This window comes from Bufo gargarizans, chromosome 2, assembly GCF_014858855.1.
Source record: "Bufo gargarizans isolate SCDJY-AF-19 chromosome 2, ASM1485885v1, whole genome shotgun sequence".
Taxonomy (NCBI): Eukaryota; Metazoa; Chordata; class Amphibia; order Anura; family Bufonidae; genus Bufo; species Bufo gargarizans.
In genome coordinates, this window is record NC_058081.1 from 100,995,066 (window position 1) to 101,009,731 (window position 14,666).

General features: G+C 41.6%; 1 protein-coding gene across 1 annotated transcript in view; it reads left to right on the plus strand.

Annotated features, from left to right (window-relative positions):
- Positions 1–14,666, plus strand: part of ADGRA2 (adhesion G protein-coupled receptor A2) — a 152,079-nt gene that overhangs the window by 117,115 nt on the left and 20,298 nt on the right. The window contains exon 8 of the mRNA XM_044279328.1: positions 8,615–8,779. Coding sequence (XP_044135263.1) covers positions 8,615–8,779 — 165 coding nt within the window. The remainder of the gene's footprint in view (positions 1–8,614; positions 8,780–14,666) is intronic.

Genomic DNA, 14,666 nt, shown 5'->3' on the forward strand with positions numbered 1-14,666 from the left:
CCCACCTAGTCTGTGCATGTTTAATTGTTATAGCACCGGCAAAATAACACTTGGAAATAAAAACATTGAACGCACATTCTTCATCCGAGTCCACCCGAAGACTGTAGTGCGGTGTGTAAACTATTGTTAACTTTTGCTCATTACAGTTCCCTATACAACCTAGGGCAGGGATGGCCAACCGCGACTCTCCAGCTGTTGCAAAACTACAACTCCCAGCATGCCCACACTACCAACAGCTGTGAGCCTACAGCAGGGCATGGTGGGAGTTGAAGTTTTACAACAGCTGGAGAGTCGCAGATTGGCCATCCCTGATCTAGGGTAAGGCCCTTAAAGGGGTATACCAGGATTGCATCCCTTTTAGAGTAAGCCCCCTAGCGTGTTGTACCTAAGGAAAGAATCACCCGCTGCTCCAGTCCGGTACAGCTGGGCCCTTGCGGGTGCCAGGTGCATTATACAGCAGACACCCAGCTTTCATCGCCAGGATCGGAGATAACTCCTGTCCTGCCAGTTTAACCACTTAGGTGTCACAGTCAATAGTGACCGCAGAATCTGATTGGGTAGATAGAGGGAGGTAGATCACTCTGTCCTCGGATCGGCATCTTGCAAATGCATTTTTGGGCTGCTGAGCACTTAACATGGCAGCCAGGGGCTTTCTGTAGGGTACCAGGCCTGTCATGTCCTGACCGCTACTACATTCTGCCTCTAAAACAGTAGTGCACTCTAACAACCTGATCTAGGGTAATAGCCCATGAGTTAACCCGCGCTGTGAACACTGTAGAACAAGTCGTTTCTAGTCAATGAAAATGAATCAATTTACTGTATGTTTTCTTTTTAACCAGTTGAAGACTGGGCCCTTATTCCATTTTCCTTGGCCAGGCGCATTATTCTTTTTTTTAAGTACATATGTATTTTAAAGCCATAATTTATTTCCTTTCAGTGATGTAAATTTATGTAAATTATCTTTGCGCCTTTTTTGGTGATACATGGGGCTTTATTTTTATGACATTTTAATTTTAGTATTTTTTTGTGTTTTATAAAAAGGAACAATATAAAAAAAGAATAAAATAGTGTTTTTCACATTTCTTTTGTTGATAGCAAAACATGCAACTATTTTTTTTTTCATTACGTCCCCTTTCCATAAGAGTCCTTTTGATATATGGGATGTATGGGTTATGGTTCCTGAGGGCTGGGCTAGAAGCTGCAGTGTAGTGTGTGGTGCCATCTTATTATAATTTTTTTCATTTACGGTAATTTTTTTTAAATGTTGTCTTTATTATTTTTTATTTTACCCCCTAAGGTCATAACATACTTTTGGGGGGCATTTTATCTTAACATTTTTTTTTATTGCTGATTTCTCCTGTAATTGGGGCTAAACTGGGACTGAAACGGCATTGCTTGTTGAGCACTGTATACAGAACAATAAGGAAGGCAGGGACGGTGAAAAACCATCCGTGCCTTCTCTATGGGGAGCACGGCTGTCACGGATAGCCAGCTCCCCGCTCCTGCAGCTGCACGATTAGCACAGATCTCTGCAAGGAGGTTTTAAAATGTCCGTACAGAAATGAAAGACGACCGCGCGGACGCATATAGTCAATGGGCTGTCAGGAGAAGAGGTTAAAGAGCATTTTAATTTTTTTTAAGTAGTAAACATGACGAAAACCAGATACATTTGGTGTCTCCATAATCGTACTGACCCACAGAATATGGTAAAATGTCATTATTACCATACAGTGAACACCATAAAAACAATAGTGGAATTGCATTGTTTTTCACAGTCACCCCCAAGTATTATTTTTAAAAGTTTTACAATTCACCTAATGTACCCCCAAATGGTTCCATTAAAAATAGGTGTCCCTCATAAAACAAGCCCGCATATACGAATAAAAATCACTGAGCCTTAAATACTAAACTAGGATAGGTCCTTAATGGGTTTAAAGGACCTCAATCCTGGAATATCCCTTTAAGTTTGCAATACAGCATGCCACCATTCTGCCTGTGGCAAATGAAAAATCTCTAGACTAAGACTAGACTAGACTAAACATGTGGCAGATTTACCATAGCGGCTGGTGCTGGATCTTGACACACTACACACACAAGTTTACACAAACCAAATTTAAAAGGGGGTTTTCTCATCTTGCCGTTACACAGTCCCAACCACCAGCCGGCACTTGCTGTCTCGGTGGCTCCCACTGCGGGAGCTGCTTGCTGTGCCATGCTGTTTCCGTAGCTCCCATGCAACGCAATGGGGGCTACTGAACAGCGAGCGCCACCGCTCTCTGCTGTTTCCCCGCTGGCTGGTGGTCAGAACTGTTGATGATCTCATCTCTCCTTAGTAATGGCAAGATGAGACAACTCCTTTAGGTCAGCATTTGGTGGCTTAGTTTGTATCACAATTTTGACCCACATTGACGCATTTTAAGCGTGCCCTTTTCCGCTAATCTACATCCCTTTCTCTTAAGCCACAACCCCTTATCAAGCAAGGAGCAAAACATATCTAAAACACATAATACATAGGGTGCACAGTATGTAAGCCGGGGTTCTTTTTTAGCACACATTACGCCATGATTTAGGCACATTTAGCTGGTAAGGCTAAGGCTACACTGCAACATGTGTCGCGCTACATTGATGTCGCACCTATGTCGTGTGACATATTTTATAATGATAGTCTATGGTGTCTCACTGCAACATGCTGTGACAGGATTTTGCGACTGTCTGACTGTCGTGTCGCAGCATGTCGCAGTGCAACACCATAGACTATCATTATAAAAATTGTCGTGCGACTTCTGACACCGTGTAGCCCTAGCCTAAATCTCGCCCAGTGTCATTATATATATATATATAGACACTTTGCAAGTAGCTGTGGTGAGAGCGACAAGAAAATAAAAAAGAACCATAGTCACCACTGTGTACGCTCTTTCAGGCTAGGCTCTGTTCAGACCGCTCTCTCTGGTTATGTTCGGCTCCTGCATCTGGAAGGTATCTACATGTATACTGTATGACGTATGTGTATCTAGATGTATCCCCATGGACTTCTATAGGCCAGATGTTTTTGTCGTATGTTTGGCTGCTTCACATCTAGTTACCTTTATGTAGCCGAACTGAAATGTCTACGCAGTAGGATAGCAGAAGACGAAAAATACCTTGACATGTATGTTTTTGTAAAATTTAACTCATATACGTAGTAGTATAGGATTAGGCATGCATATATAGGAATTATTTTTTTTTAACTACCCTATAATCATGACCAAACTTTCATATAGCGCAGAACTATGTTTTTTTTTTTTTTTTTATTGGTGAGACCAACTAGGTAGATGAGTTGAGAGCGCCTCCATGTGGTAAGTTGAAAAATACCATCAAAGAGGCAATATGAATATATATTTATAGGATAAGAGTAGTCACTGGAGTAGTTACTGGTATACAGCTGATATACAAACCAGTACATCCTGACACACTGGCCACAATCATATTGGGACCAGCATAGCACTACTGGGGCTAATCACGGAAAACAGAGTTCAGCGGACACGTGGAAAATGAAGTATGATGAAGTGAAAGCTGGCTTCTGATTGGTTACCAAGGACAAAGTCAATATGTCTCATAGCAACCAATCACAGCACAGCTTTCATTTGTCAAGGGAGCTATAAGAAATAAAAGCAGAGCAGTGATTGGTTAATATGGGCGACAAAGAGAGTCTTTCTTTTAGACAGTTTTTATACGCTCCCTCCAGTTTTTTGGTAGCACCTTTATACAGAAACCTCTTAGTATGAACTTTATCACTTTGTCAGACCTTACAATAAGGGCTCATGCACACAAATGTATTTTCATTCCGTGTCCGTTCCCTTTTTCTTTTGTGGACCTTATAAAGAACCATTCATTTCAATGGGTACGCAAAGAAAACGGAAGATACTCCGTGTGCATTCCGTTTCCGTATGTCCGTATTTCTGTTCCGCAAAAAAATAGAACATGTCCTATTATTGTCCGCAATACAGACAAGGAAAGGACTGTTCTATTAGGGGCCAGCTGTTCCGTTCCACAAATACTGGATGTCGTCCGTATTTTTTGAAGGTCCATTTTTTGCGGACCACAAAATACATATGGTCGTGTGCATGAGGCCTAAATGAAATATAATGGGGGAGATTTATCAAAAGTGTTGTAAAGAAAAACTGTCCAGAGTAACCAATCGGATTCTACCTTTCATTTTTCAGAGTACCTTTGGAAAATGAAAGGTGGAATCTGATTGGCTGTTATGGGCAACTAAGACAGTTTTTCTTTACTCCATTTTTGATAAATCTCCCCCAATGGGTTTCATAGCCATGAAAGAAGAGCGCTGGCCATTTTCCATGTATTGCCCCTCATTGTAGGGGAGGCAACCTTCATCCACTGTTCACATATTTCTTCCCGCTATTCATAAATGTCATTCACTGGCTTGGCTGGGGACTCTGTGATACATTTTTAGTTTATCCGGTTCCAGTCTGCTTTTCCAACAAAGCTTTTTTCTCCCCCATTGTGACACAATCCTGGTGCTCAGACAAAACGTATACATCATATGGAGTTTATGTGTAGCGGACAATGTGAGAGCTGCTGCCAAGGCCTCCAGACTACTACACTGAATCATTGACACCAGGCTTCACGTCCAGTTCAGTTCGGTTCACATGTGCTCAGTGTTTCATTCTGGGCAGCAAGCTGTTCATATATACAGTCTGTCCCTCCGCTATCGTATCAGGAGACGTCTGTCAGTTTTTTATGTTCTCTAAATGGTGGAATATATAACCCTTTAAGCCCTGGAGGATTTGCTTTTTTTGCATTTCCGTTTTTGACTCCCTGCCTTCCTTGACACATAGCCGTATAAGAGCTTGTTTTTTGTGTGGAATAAGTTGTACTTTCATCGGTGGACCCAGTCTCTAATACCATAATCAAATATACAGGAAGAAAAAATACTTACCTCTGGTGGGCCCCGGGACCTCCAGTCTAAGGGCTGTCCGCAAATCGAGGATGCCGTGCAAAACGCGGATACCGGCTGAGAACCTGCACTACTTCACAGATGTCCTATCCTTGTCCGCAAAATGGACAAGAATAGGACATGTTGTATATTTTTGCTGGGCCACGGAACGGACTTACAGATGTGGACAACATCTGCGAAAAATGCAAACAAGATGCGGGCAAAAACCACGGTCATGTGCATGAGCCCAAACAATGTACTTGTTGATCACCTATCTATACTTTGGCTTTAGATTGGCCATTACAAATCCCTAGTTAAAGGGGTTGTTCAAAAATTGGGGATGGCCACGCATGGCATGAGAATAAAAAAAAACACTCACCCAGTTCGCTTTCCCCGGTTCCTACTGCGCAGCTCCTGTCCTCAGCTGGCTGGAAGTGTGACGTTCTGTCTACATGCACGTCACCGCTCCTGACCAATCAGTGACCTCAGTGTTCAATATAGTAGCGCTATATAAGTGCGTAAAATAAAATACATTTGTCATTCTGGAGTCCAGAAAAACAACCCCCATGGAAGCTGCAGTGGTTTCCCAGAAGAAGTTATGTCTCAGCTAAAATGAGTTTTTAAGTAATGGACAAAGGACAAACGTCTCAAGAACATACGTTACTGGTAATTAGGCGCTACATTAATATTGTTATAAAGCTGCCATTCACAATCTATATCTCATTAGTTTGCAGGGAAAATTGAGACGGCGCTGTCAGGGTCAATGTCTTCACTCTGCTTCCTTAAGGCGGCTGGAATGGTAGCTGGTCAGGAGTCTTGGAGAGAATTATGTGAGGGAAGGAGAGTTAGGAAGGTTAAGAGTTTTTATTTCCTGAACATAATATCACATAAATCATCAGTCAGATACTACTGATAGATACGCTGATTTGTGTGGCAGGCCTCTGAACAATGGTGACCTCACTCATTTTTATAGTGGCAAAAACATAGCAGTCTTTCGAGGGTTAACTCAGGACATGTACACAGTCTGGTTCTTAGCTTTGCAGACTTTCCTGTGCTTGACTTCTTTACCTCTCATGATTTGCTTACTGTGGTGTCAAGTCTTTAGAACTTTCTAGACTTCTGTACGAGGCCTGGGCTAGGTGAAGACTTTTTGTAGCACTACTGATGATCTGAACTATTCACTGGCAGCTGCAATCCAAAATGATTGGCCTCATGCACACCACCATATTTTGTATCCGTGTCCAGTCCGCGTTTTTTCCAGATTGCACACAAACCATGTCATTTCTAGGGGTCCGCATCCGTGTGACGGTTCTACAGATTATAGAACATGTCTTAACAAGATACTAATTTCTAGTAATGGGTGTAAGAAAAATGCGGGGTGCACAGAGAAGGTGTCCATATTTTGTGGATCCATGGTTTGCAGACTACAACACGGACATGGTCGTGTACATGAGAACAGTCTTATCCTTGTCTGTAAAATGGAACACGTGATTCGCCCATGATCTCCACAGAACGGACATACTGATGCGGACAGCACACTGTGTGCGGATCGGACGTGGTCAAAAACCAGGGTCATGTGCATGAGCCCTTATGCAGAGTATGCCTTTTAGACTGCAGATGTAGCTACATAAGGGTATTTTCACGAAGAGCAGTTGAAGTGATGGTGATAAAAACTGAACCAAAACTGCATGAGAACAGCGACAGCATAGAAAAATGCAGCAAAATCACGTGTTTTTATCACATTGTTTGAATTTATCTTAAAGGGCTATGCCCATCTTCAAAATTGATGGTATGTCGCTAGGATATGCCATCAGTGTCAGATAGGTGTGGGTCCCACCTCTGGGACCTGCTCCCATCATGTATTATGGCGGCACATCTATCCCTGTGGATCTTTCGGTGTACCACACTGCCACCTCCTGTATGAAGCTCTCCATGTCCATGAGGCCTAAATCTAACATCAAATGTCAAGAATAAAAAAATAAAAACATATTTAATGAAGCAAACACAAAAACACTGTCTTATCAATGTACTATTCCACTGGTACTATACTAAATGCCCTTTTGGAAAAAAGAAACATGGGAACCTATGGGATTATCAGTTTAAGGGGTTTTTCAAAATGCTGCAGGAGAAATGTGTGCCTACCACCAGTGATGGCCACCACTGCCTACCACAGTATCTGTTTCCGAAGTGGCTTGGAGCTGGTGTGTCTCTGATTTCCTGAGTGCTCCTTTACAAAAGCTTGGCCAGTGACACATATACCAAGTAATGAAGTCAATATAGGGAGCGGGGATCCATCTTTATATCGTATGTGTTTATTTCCAGCATTCCCAGGATTATTTTTTCTTTCCGCCCAACTATGCGAGATTTATTTGTATGCCTCCTGGAGGTGACTTCCCTTTTGCAATGACAAAAATAGATCATGTTCCTCAAATTGTCTTTTCTACTTTCTGTTTTACTTAGACTTTATCAAAAGACATATCATTTTAAACAATGACCTGCGCTTACTTCCAGTAGATCTAGTGCAGTATTTACAACCTCATGACCCTCATCAATCTGACTCTAATCTGAAATATAGTGGAAAGTTAAAGGGGTTGTCTGAGTGTTTTATACTCATGACGTATAGGTCGTCAGTATAGAATCAGTGGGGGGTCTGACTCTCGGCACCCCTGCCGATCGGCTGTTTGAAGTGGCCGCAGATCTCCAGGGAGTGCTGTGGCCTCTTCCTAGTCCAGTGACGTCACATTCATCAGTCACGTGGCCTAGGCACAGCCGAGTATCTTTTAAGTGAAAGGGGCTGAGCTGCGAAACCAAGCATAGATGCTATGAAATGGACTGTGCATGGTAAGCTACAAGGAGGCCATGGTGCTCACCGGAGCAGCACGTCCTCTTCAAACAGCTGGTTGGTGGGGTGCTGGGTGTCAGACCCCCGCCAATCAAATACTGATGATCTAACCTGTGGATAGGTCATCAGATTTAAACATTTGGAAAACCCCTTTAAAGAGGTTCGGCCAGGAGCATGAAAAATGTAGCAGTTGCATTTTGGTATTTTGATCTCTTTTTGGTAACCCTATATAGCAGAGGTAAGGTGGGATATAAACAGATGGACTTCCATGTGCATTTCCGAGCAGCAGAGACTAGATGTGTCATTACTTATCTTTCTACTTGGTTCCAGATATCCTGAGATGAATGGAGCAAGGTGACAATCTTGTGTTACGAGAGAGGAACACAAAGGTTTGTCTTTCAAAGCTGGTCATTTTGTGCTACTCATCTCTGGATATTAGAGCCAAAAGAAAAGTTAAGGAAAGATGCATCTATACTTTGCCCACAGTGCATATAATTGGCAAGCCAAACCGCATATTCTCAGTGGATGCAACAGCAATTCCAGCCTCTTGTAGGTGACGTTGTTGATGATGTCCTTTATATTCAGACCCATAACTGGACAGAAGGAATCATGGTAGCACTGAACAGAACAAGACGTGTCAGGGTCAGTGCATACTGCAGAATATAGGAAATGTGAATCACAGTGAAATGTCTTTGAGACAACCACTGAAATGTGTTATGAAAAATATGCCTCTAGAAAATGGTTTTCTCAAAGGAAGGGGCCAATCTACAGTACATAGGATATACAGAAATAAAAATCTGCCACACTAACCTTCTTTCCTTAAATTGTTTCCGCAGTGGTCTGATCCTCTCCAACATCTTGCTTTCTGCTAATGGTGAGTGGGAGTGTAGCGTATCTACCAAATATGGCAACATCAGCAAGAAAGTGGAGCTAGTGGTTTTGGAAACTTCTGCATCATACTGTCCAGCAGATAGAGTGACCAACAACAGAGGAGACTTCAGGTACGGCTTCCCCTTCAGTCTAGCCATAAGTCTGCTGTCATAGAAACCATCTACTTCATATAACATTAAGATCAACTGAACCCAAGGGGTTAACAATGGCTTTCCAAGTAAAGGATGGACAGGCCAGATTTTTCATAATAGAAGCTATGTTCCTCTATGACAACCATATATAGGTTTTCTTGACGAGACAACCTGTTTAAGAAATGTGTTTTAGTGTTTATTCATGTTTGTTATTTAGTGCTTATTCATATTTAAAGATGAAACCTATAAGGCCTTCTACATGCGACAATTTTTTCAAACAAGTTGGTAAAACCAACCCATGGGTTTTACTCTTGTCCATATTTTTCATTAAATCCTGTGCCTGTGGTGGCATCTATTGTGGGGTGTCCCTCCCAGTTATATATCCTTGATCTGTGATTCTAGGATGCTGCTGCTCACCCTACAAACTGCCATGTGTATTTTAGGCTACTTTCACACTCGTGTTTTGGCTTTCCGTTTGTGAGATCCGTCATGGGCTCTCACAAGCGGTCCAAAACGGATCAGTTTTGCCCTAATGCATTCTGAATGGAAAAGAATCGGCTCAGAATGCATCAGTTTGCCTCCGATCAGTCTCCACTTGACGAAACTGAGCCAAATTGATCCGTTCTGGCACACAATGTAAGTCAACGGGAACGGATCCGTTTTCTCTGACACAATCTGGCACAATAGAAAACGGATCCGTCTCCCATTGACTTTCAGTGGAGTTCATGATGGATCCATCTTGGCTATGTTACAGATAATACAAACGGATCAGTTAATGACTGATGCATGCGGTTGTATTATTGTAACGGCTCAGTTTTTGCAGATCCATGACGGATCCGCCCAAAAATGCGAGTGTGAAAGTAGCCTTACTCAATATCCTTATCTTCTTTGGATCCTCTTCCTCCTTTCTACATATATCTGCTCTGTACAACCTCCTGCTGCTATAAAGTGCTGAAACATTGAGAGAAGGGAGGGGGAGAGCAGAGAGAGAGGCCTAATAAACAGGAGCAGTGCTCAGATTCAGCAGCACCACTGCCCTTCGATCTTGCAAGGGATTGGAATGGGGAGCCAAAGTATCTGTGTGGGTTTATTGTAGTTTCCTCAGCCTATTCTTAGTTGTTAACTGTATTGTCACAGTGGAGCAGATTTTCTATAGCAAATGCAGAATTATGGCAACCATGCCTTACACCACATTTATTAAAAAGCTATAATCACCCCCAGGGGGCAGTTTTATTTATTATTGCATTTTACTTGTTTTGGCCCAAATATAATTTCTTGCAATTAGTCTTTATTAAAGCCATATTCTTATCAGGTCAGAAGATTAGAGATAAGAGCTCTACATGAGCTGTCATCTGACCAGACTCATCTGACCTATAGGATAGACACCCGGCATCCCCATGAATCAGCTGATGTGACGGCAGTTGTGACAGTGAGCAGGTGTAATTACAGCTGCTCGCCACTACAGTTGAGACGACAAGCAAGTAAACAGTGAAGAGAAGGCAGCGCCCATACGAGCGCAGCTGATCGCTGGGTGAGCAGGCAGTCGGCCCCTGCTGATCTGATATTGATGACCTATCCTGAGGATAGGTCATCAATATAAAAAGTAGACAACCCCTTTAGGGGTTTTAAAACCTTCCCTTTTGTGTTCAACAAGGCATACCTTAAAGTCGGTATAGCTTAGCAGGAAAGAGTGTGTTTTAAAATTTGGCGATGTGCACCAAAATCACACCAGAAGTTTGGTGCAAAGTAAGCCAACTAATAGGTGGTATAAAACAATTGGGAGAGACAAGATGCACCAGATTTATCATCCAGCATCAGCCACGAATATAAATCAGGTGCATTTTGAGACTGTTTAGTAGAACTGTCTAAATCTTAGACAATCTTTCTGCCCCAGTAATTTGTAAAGTCCAGACATGAGATTATTGTACTGCTAAAATTTCAGCAATTATTACTTTTCCATTTCTCCACAAATCTAGGTAGTCATCTTAGAACAGATCTAGTACGGGTCTTGCCCAAAGTATCCAAATCGGTTTAATTGTGTATCATTTCAGCAGTTAACTGTCAATGCTCTGGTCATCTAGATCATTATTAGATATCATGATTTATAGCACTGGTGCCTTGCAGCGCTGGAGTCCTAGGTTCGAATCTGACCAAGGACAACATCTGTATGGAGTTTGTATGTTCTCCCTGTGTTTGTATGGGTTTCCTCGGGTACTCCAGTTCCCTCCCACAATCCAAAGACATACTGATAGGGACAGTGAGTGATGAAAATGTCTTCAGAATATGTAAGCGCTATATAACTTAGTAAAATTATTAATAAATTAAGTCCTGTTCTACTGTCACGAACCAGCGGGTGTGAACCCACTGTGCCACGTGTCCTACCTCCTCTAAGGGCGTTGTCTAAGTGAACCCCTGGATCTTCACAGTACCCCTGATGGTGGGGGTAGACTTTCCTGAGGGGAACACCAGGTTGTTACCTCTTGAGAAGGATAGGCACACGAGGCAGCTGGTCTAGGCAGACCAGGAGGTACCTGAGAGAGGTACCAGAGGTGCAGGACCGAAGGATGAGGCAGAGGCGTAGTCAGACAGGCAAAAGGTCAGGGCAGGCGTCACAGGTAGAGATCAGGCAATCCGGATCGGCAGCAGGAGAGTCAAGGCAAGCAGGTAGGGATATAACAGGTAGCAGAGTCCAGGAATACAGATACGAGTCAGGAAAACAAGAACACAAGCTGAAAACAGGAACCTTGGCAGGACACAAGGACCTTGACACTGAGGCATCTGGGAATGGGGCTCAGCCACTTATATATGCACAGGAGGGCTAAGATAGGTCAGCGAGGTCACATGACCTAACCCATAAAGCCAAGCAAGTGACGCGTGAGCAAACTGTGGAGTGGATTCCAGAACAACAGTACCTACACAGACAGAGCCCAGGACTGCAGCAGTGAATGGGAAGCACCGCCCGCAAATCACTGCTGAACACTGCTCCCGGGACCGCGGTGGAAAGCATGTGAACAACGGCGCACAGCAGCCCCAAATGAACAGCGGAGTGATGGAAACTTTGTCAGCATCCTGCTAGATTACATACATTATTTGACAGGATAGAACTTTACTTTTATAATGGATAGAACTTTACTTTTATAATGGATAGAACTTTACTTTTTTAAAGGATAGAACTTTACTTTTATAAAGGATAGAACGTTACTTTTATAAAGGATAGAACTTTACTTTTATAAAGGATAGAACTTTACTTTTATAATGGATAGAACATTACTTTTATAATGGATAGAACTTTACTTTTATAATGGATAGAACTTTACTTTTATAATGGATAGAACTTTACTTTTATAATGGATAGAACTTTACTTTTATAATGGATAGAACTTTACTTTTTTAAAGGATAGAACTTTACTTTTATAAAGGATAGAACGTTACTTTTATAAAGGATAGAACGTTACTTTTATAAAGGATAGAACTTTACTTTTATAAAGGATAGAACTTTACTTTTATAAAGGATAGAACGTTACTTTTATAAAGGATAGAACGTTACTTTTAGAAAGGATAGAACTTTACTTTTATAAAGGATAGAACGTTACTTTTATAAAGGATAGAACTTTACTTTTATAAAGGATAGAACTTTACTTTTATAAAGGATAGAACTTTACTTTTATAAAGGATAGAACTTTACTTTTATAAAGGATAGAACGTTACTTTTAGAAAGGATAGAACTTTACTTTTTTAAAGGATAGAACTTTACTTTTATAAAGGATAGAACGTTACTTTTTTAAAGGATAGAACTTTACTTTTATAAAGGATAGAACGTTACTTTTATAAAGGATAGAACGTTACTTTTATAAAGGATAGAACTTTACTTTTATAATGGATAGAACTTTACTTTTATGAAGGATCCTTTATCCATAGAACTTTTGACAGACGACCATGTTTTACCCAAGAACGGGTAACATATTGGAGATTAGTGGAAGCTGCCATTTAGGAATCTGATTACTTCCGCCTGTTTGTTACAGCAGTAGTAATACCCTATTTTATAGCTGTTCTTCCGTGCGCCACATTAATTTGTATGGCACTAATATCAGATACTGGTTATCCCTGTGACAGAAAAGAGGTGCTAATCTGCTGACTGTGCCGGGGAAGGGTCATTGCCACATTTACAAGCCATTTTATTTTATGACACAGTGAATCATATGGGTAGTCTGAAGGAAGTAATTGTACAGAAGATCTGAAATGTGTAGCCTGCGCTGGCATATGCTTAGTATATTAACTCCAGGGACAAAAGGAATGTAAAAACTTAGTAACTGTGTTTTATCTTAAGGAAATGATTGGGGTAAGTGGTTCACCCTCAGAGGACCATGTCGACCTCACCCCCTTAATAAAAAAAAAAAACGAAACAAGAAATAATGTAAAAAAAAAAAACATGACTGAAGAGACCCTTTAATAGATTGCGGAGCAGTTGGTGTTGGCATGGAAGGTGTTAAACTGGGCAGATTTGATCCCATCTGTAAGCTATTAACAAGAATGCAGTGAAGGCTCCTTTCACATGCTCTGTCCTGGCAGAAGGCGCAGGGCGTAAAACTCAAGGTGTTGGAATTTCGCTTGGCCATAGAATAAAGGCCTATATGCCGTGTGGAGCAAGCGCTCTCTGTTGCTTTATGGAATATAAATTATCAGTGCAGCCAATGTGGCTTCAATTAGCCGGTCCCCTCTCCTCCCACCGCGCTCCTTTCTTGTGCCTTCTGAAACAGAGAAGGATGTAGGAGTAGGTACCAAGGGAAATGAGAGATTTGCAGAGTTAATATCCAGGCAGAAGCCGTTACCAGATGTTACATCAAATCCTGCTTTATCTTCCTTTGGCGATGTTGGACATGCGACAGGGTTCAGAGACCAGGTGCTGACATTCTTAGAGGTCCAGGATGGATTTTGGATGGAGGCATGTTCATCTTTCTCCATAGTTGTTCATAGTGCCCCAGTCATAATGGGCATGCATGCTGCACCTACAGTAAGTGGATCATGGTGCAGAGGAACCTATAGCACTGTTTATTCTTAGCTTCCTGGCTGTTGTTACACTTAAAGGGAATCTGTCACACCAATTTTGGACTATTATCTACAGTAATACATGAGTCCAGATCACTAATTTTAGTTTTCCTACTGCCTCCCATTGCCCCGCTGTCAGCGCTCAGAGCTGCGTTGAAATACATTGTCAGGACTGCTGCACATGCACACATAATACATTGTCAGGACTGCTGCACATGCGCACATAATACATTGTCAGGACTGCTGCACATGCGCACATAATACATTGTCAGGTCTTCTCCATTATCTTAGAACTGCACAGCAGTCCTGACAATGTATTTCAGTGCAGCTCTGAGCGCTGACAGCAGGGAAAGGGGGCAGTAGGAAAATAAAAAATAGTGATCTGGATCCATATCTGCAGTATTATTCATGTATTACTGTAGATAAAAGTCCAAGATAAGGCTGACAGATTCCCTTTAAAGGAGTATTTCCATCTGGAACATTTATGGCATATTGATAGAATATGCCATAAATGATAGGGGCAACTCCCACCTCCAGGATCTGCTTCTATATTGAGAAATTAATGAGGCTACTTTTGCTATTTTCAGTATATATAAAAAGCACACAAATCAAGTGGGAGCACAGCCCTAAATAATACACACAAGTGGGTGCTAAACTGCCATACCCATATATGAATGACCAAACACACAAGAAAGATGATAGGCCATAAATTGCACACCAACGATGTATAATAATCAACTTTATTTAAATATCTAAAAATTAATACCCAGTTTAACAAAAACCCATAAAAATTCAAACCCAATTAAAAACTCTGGAAGTT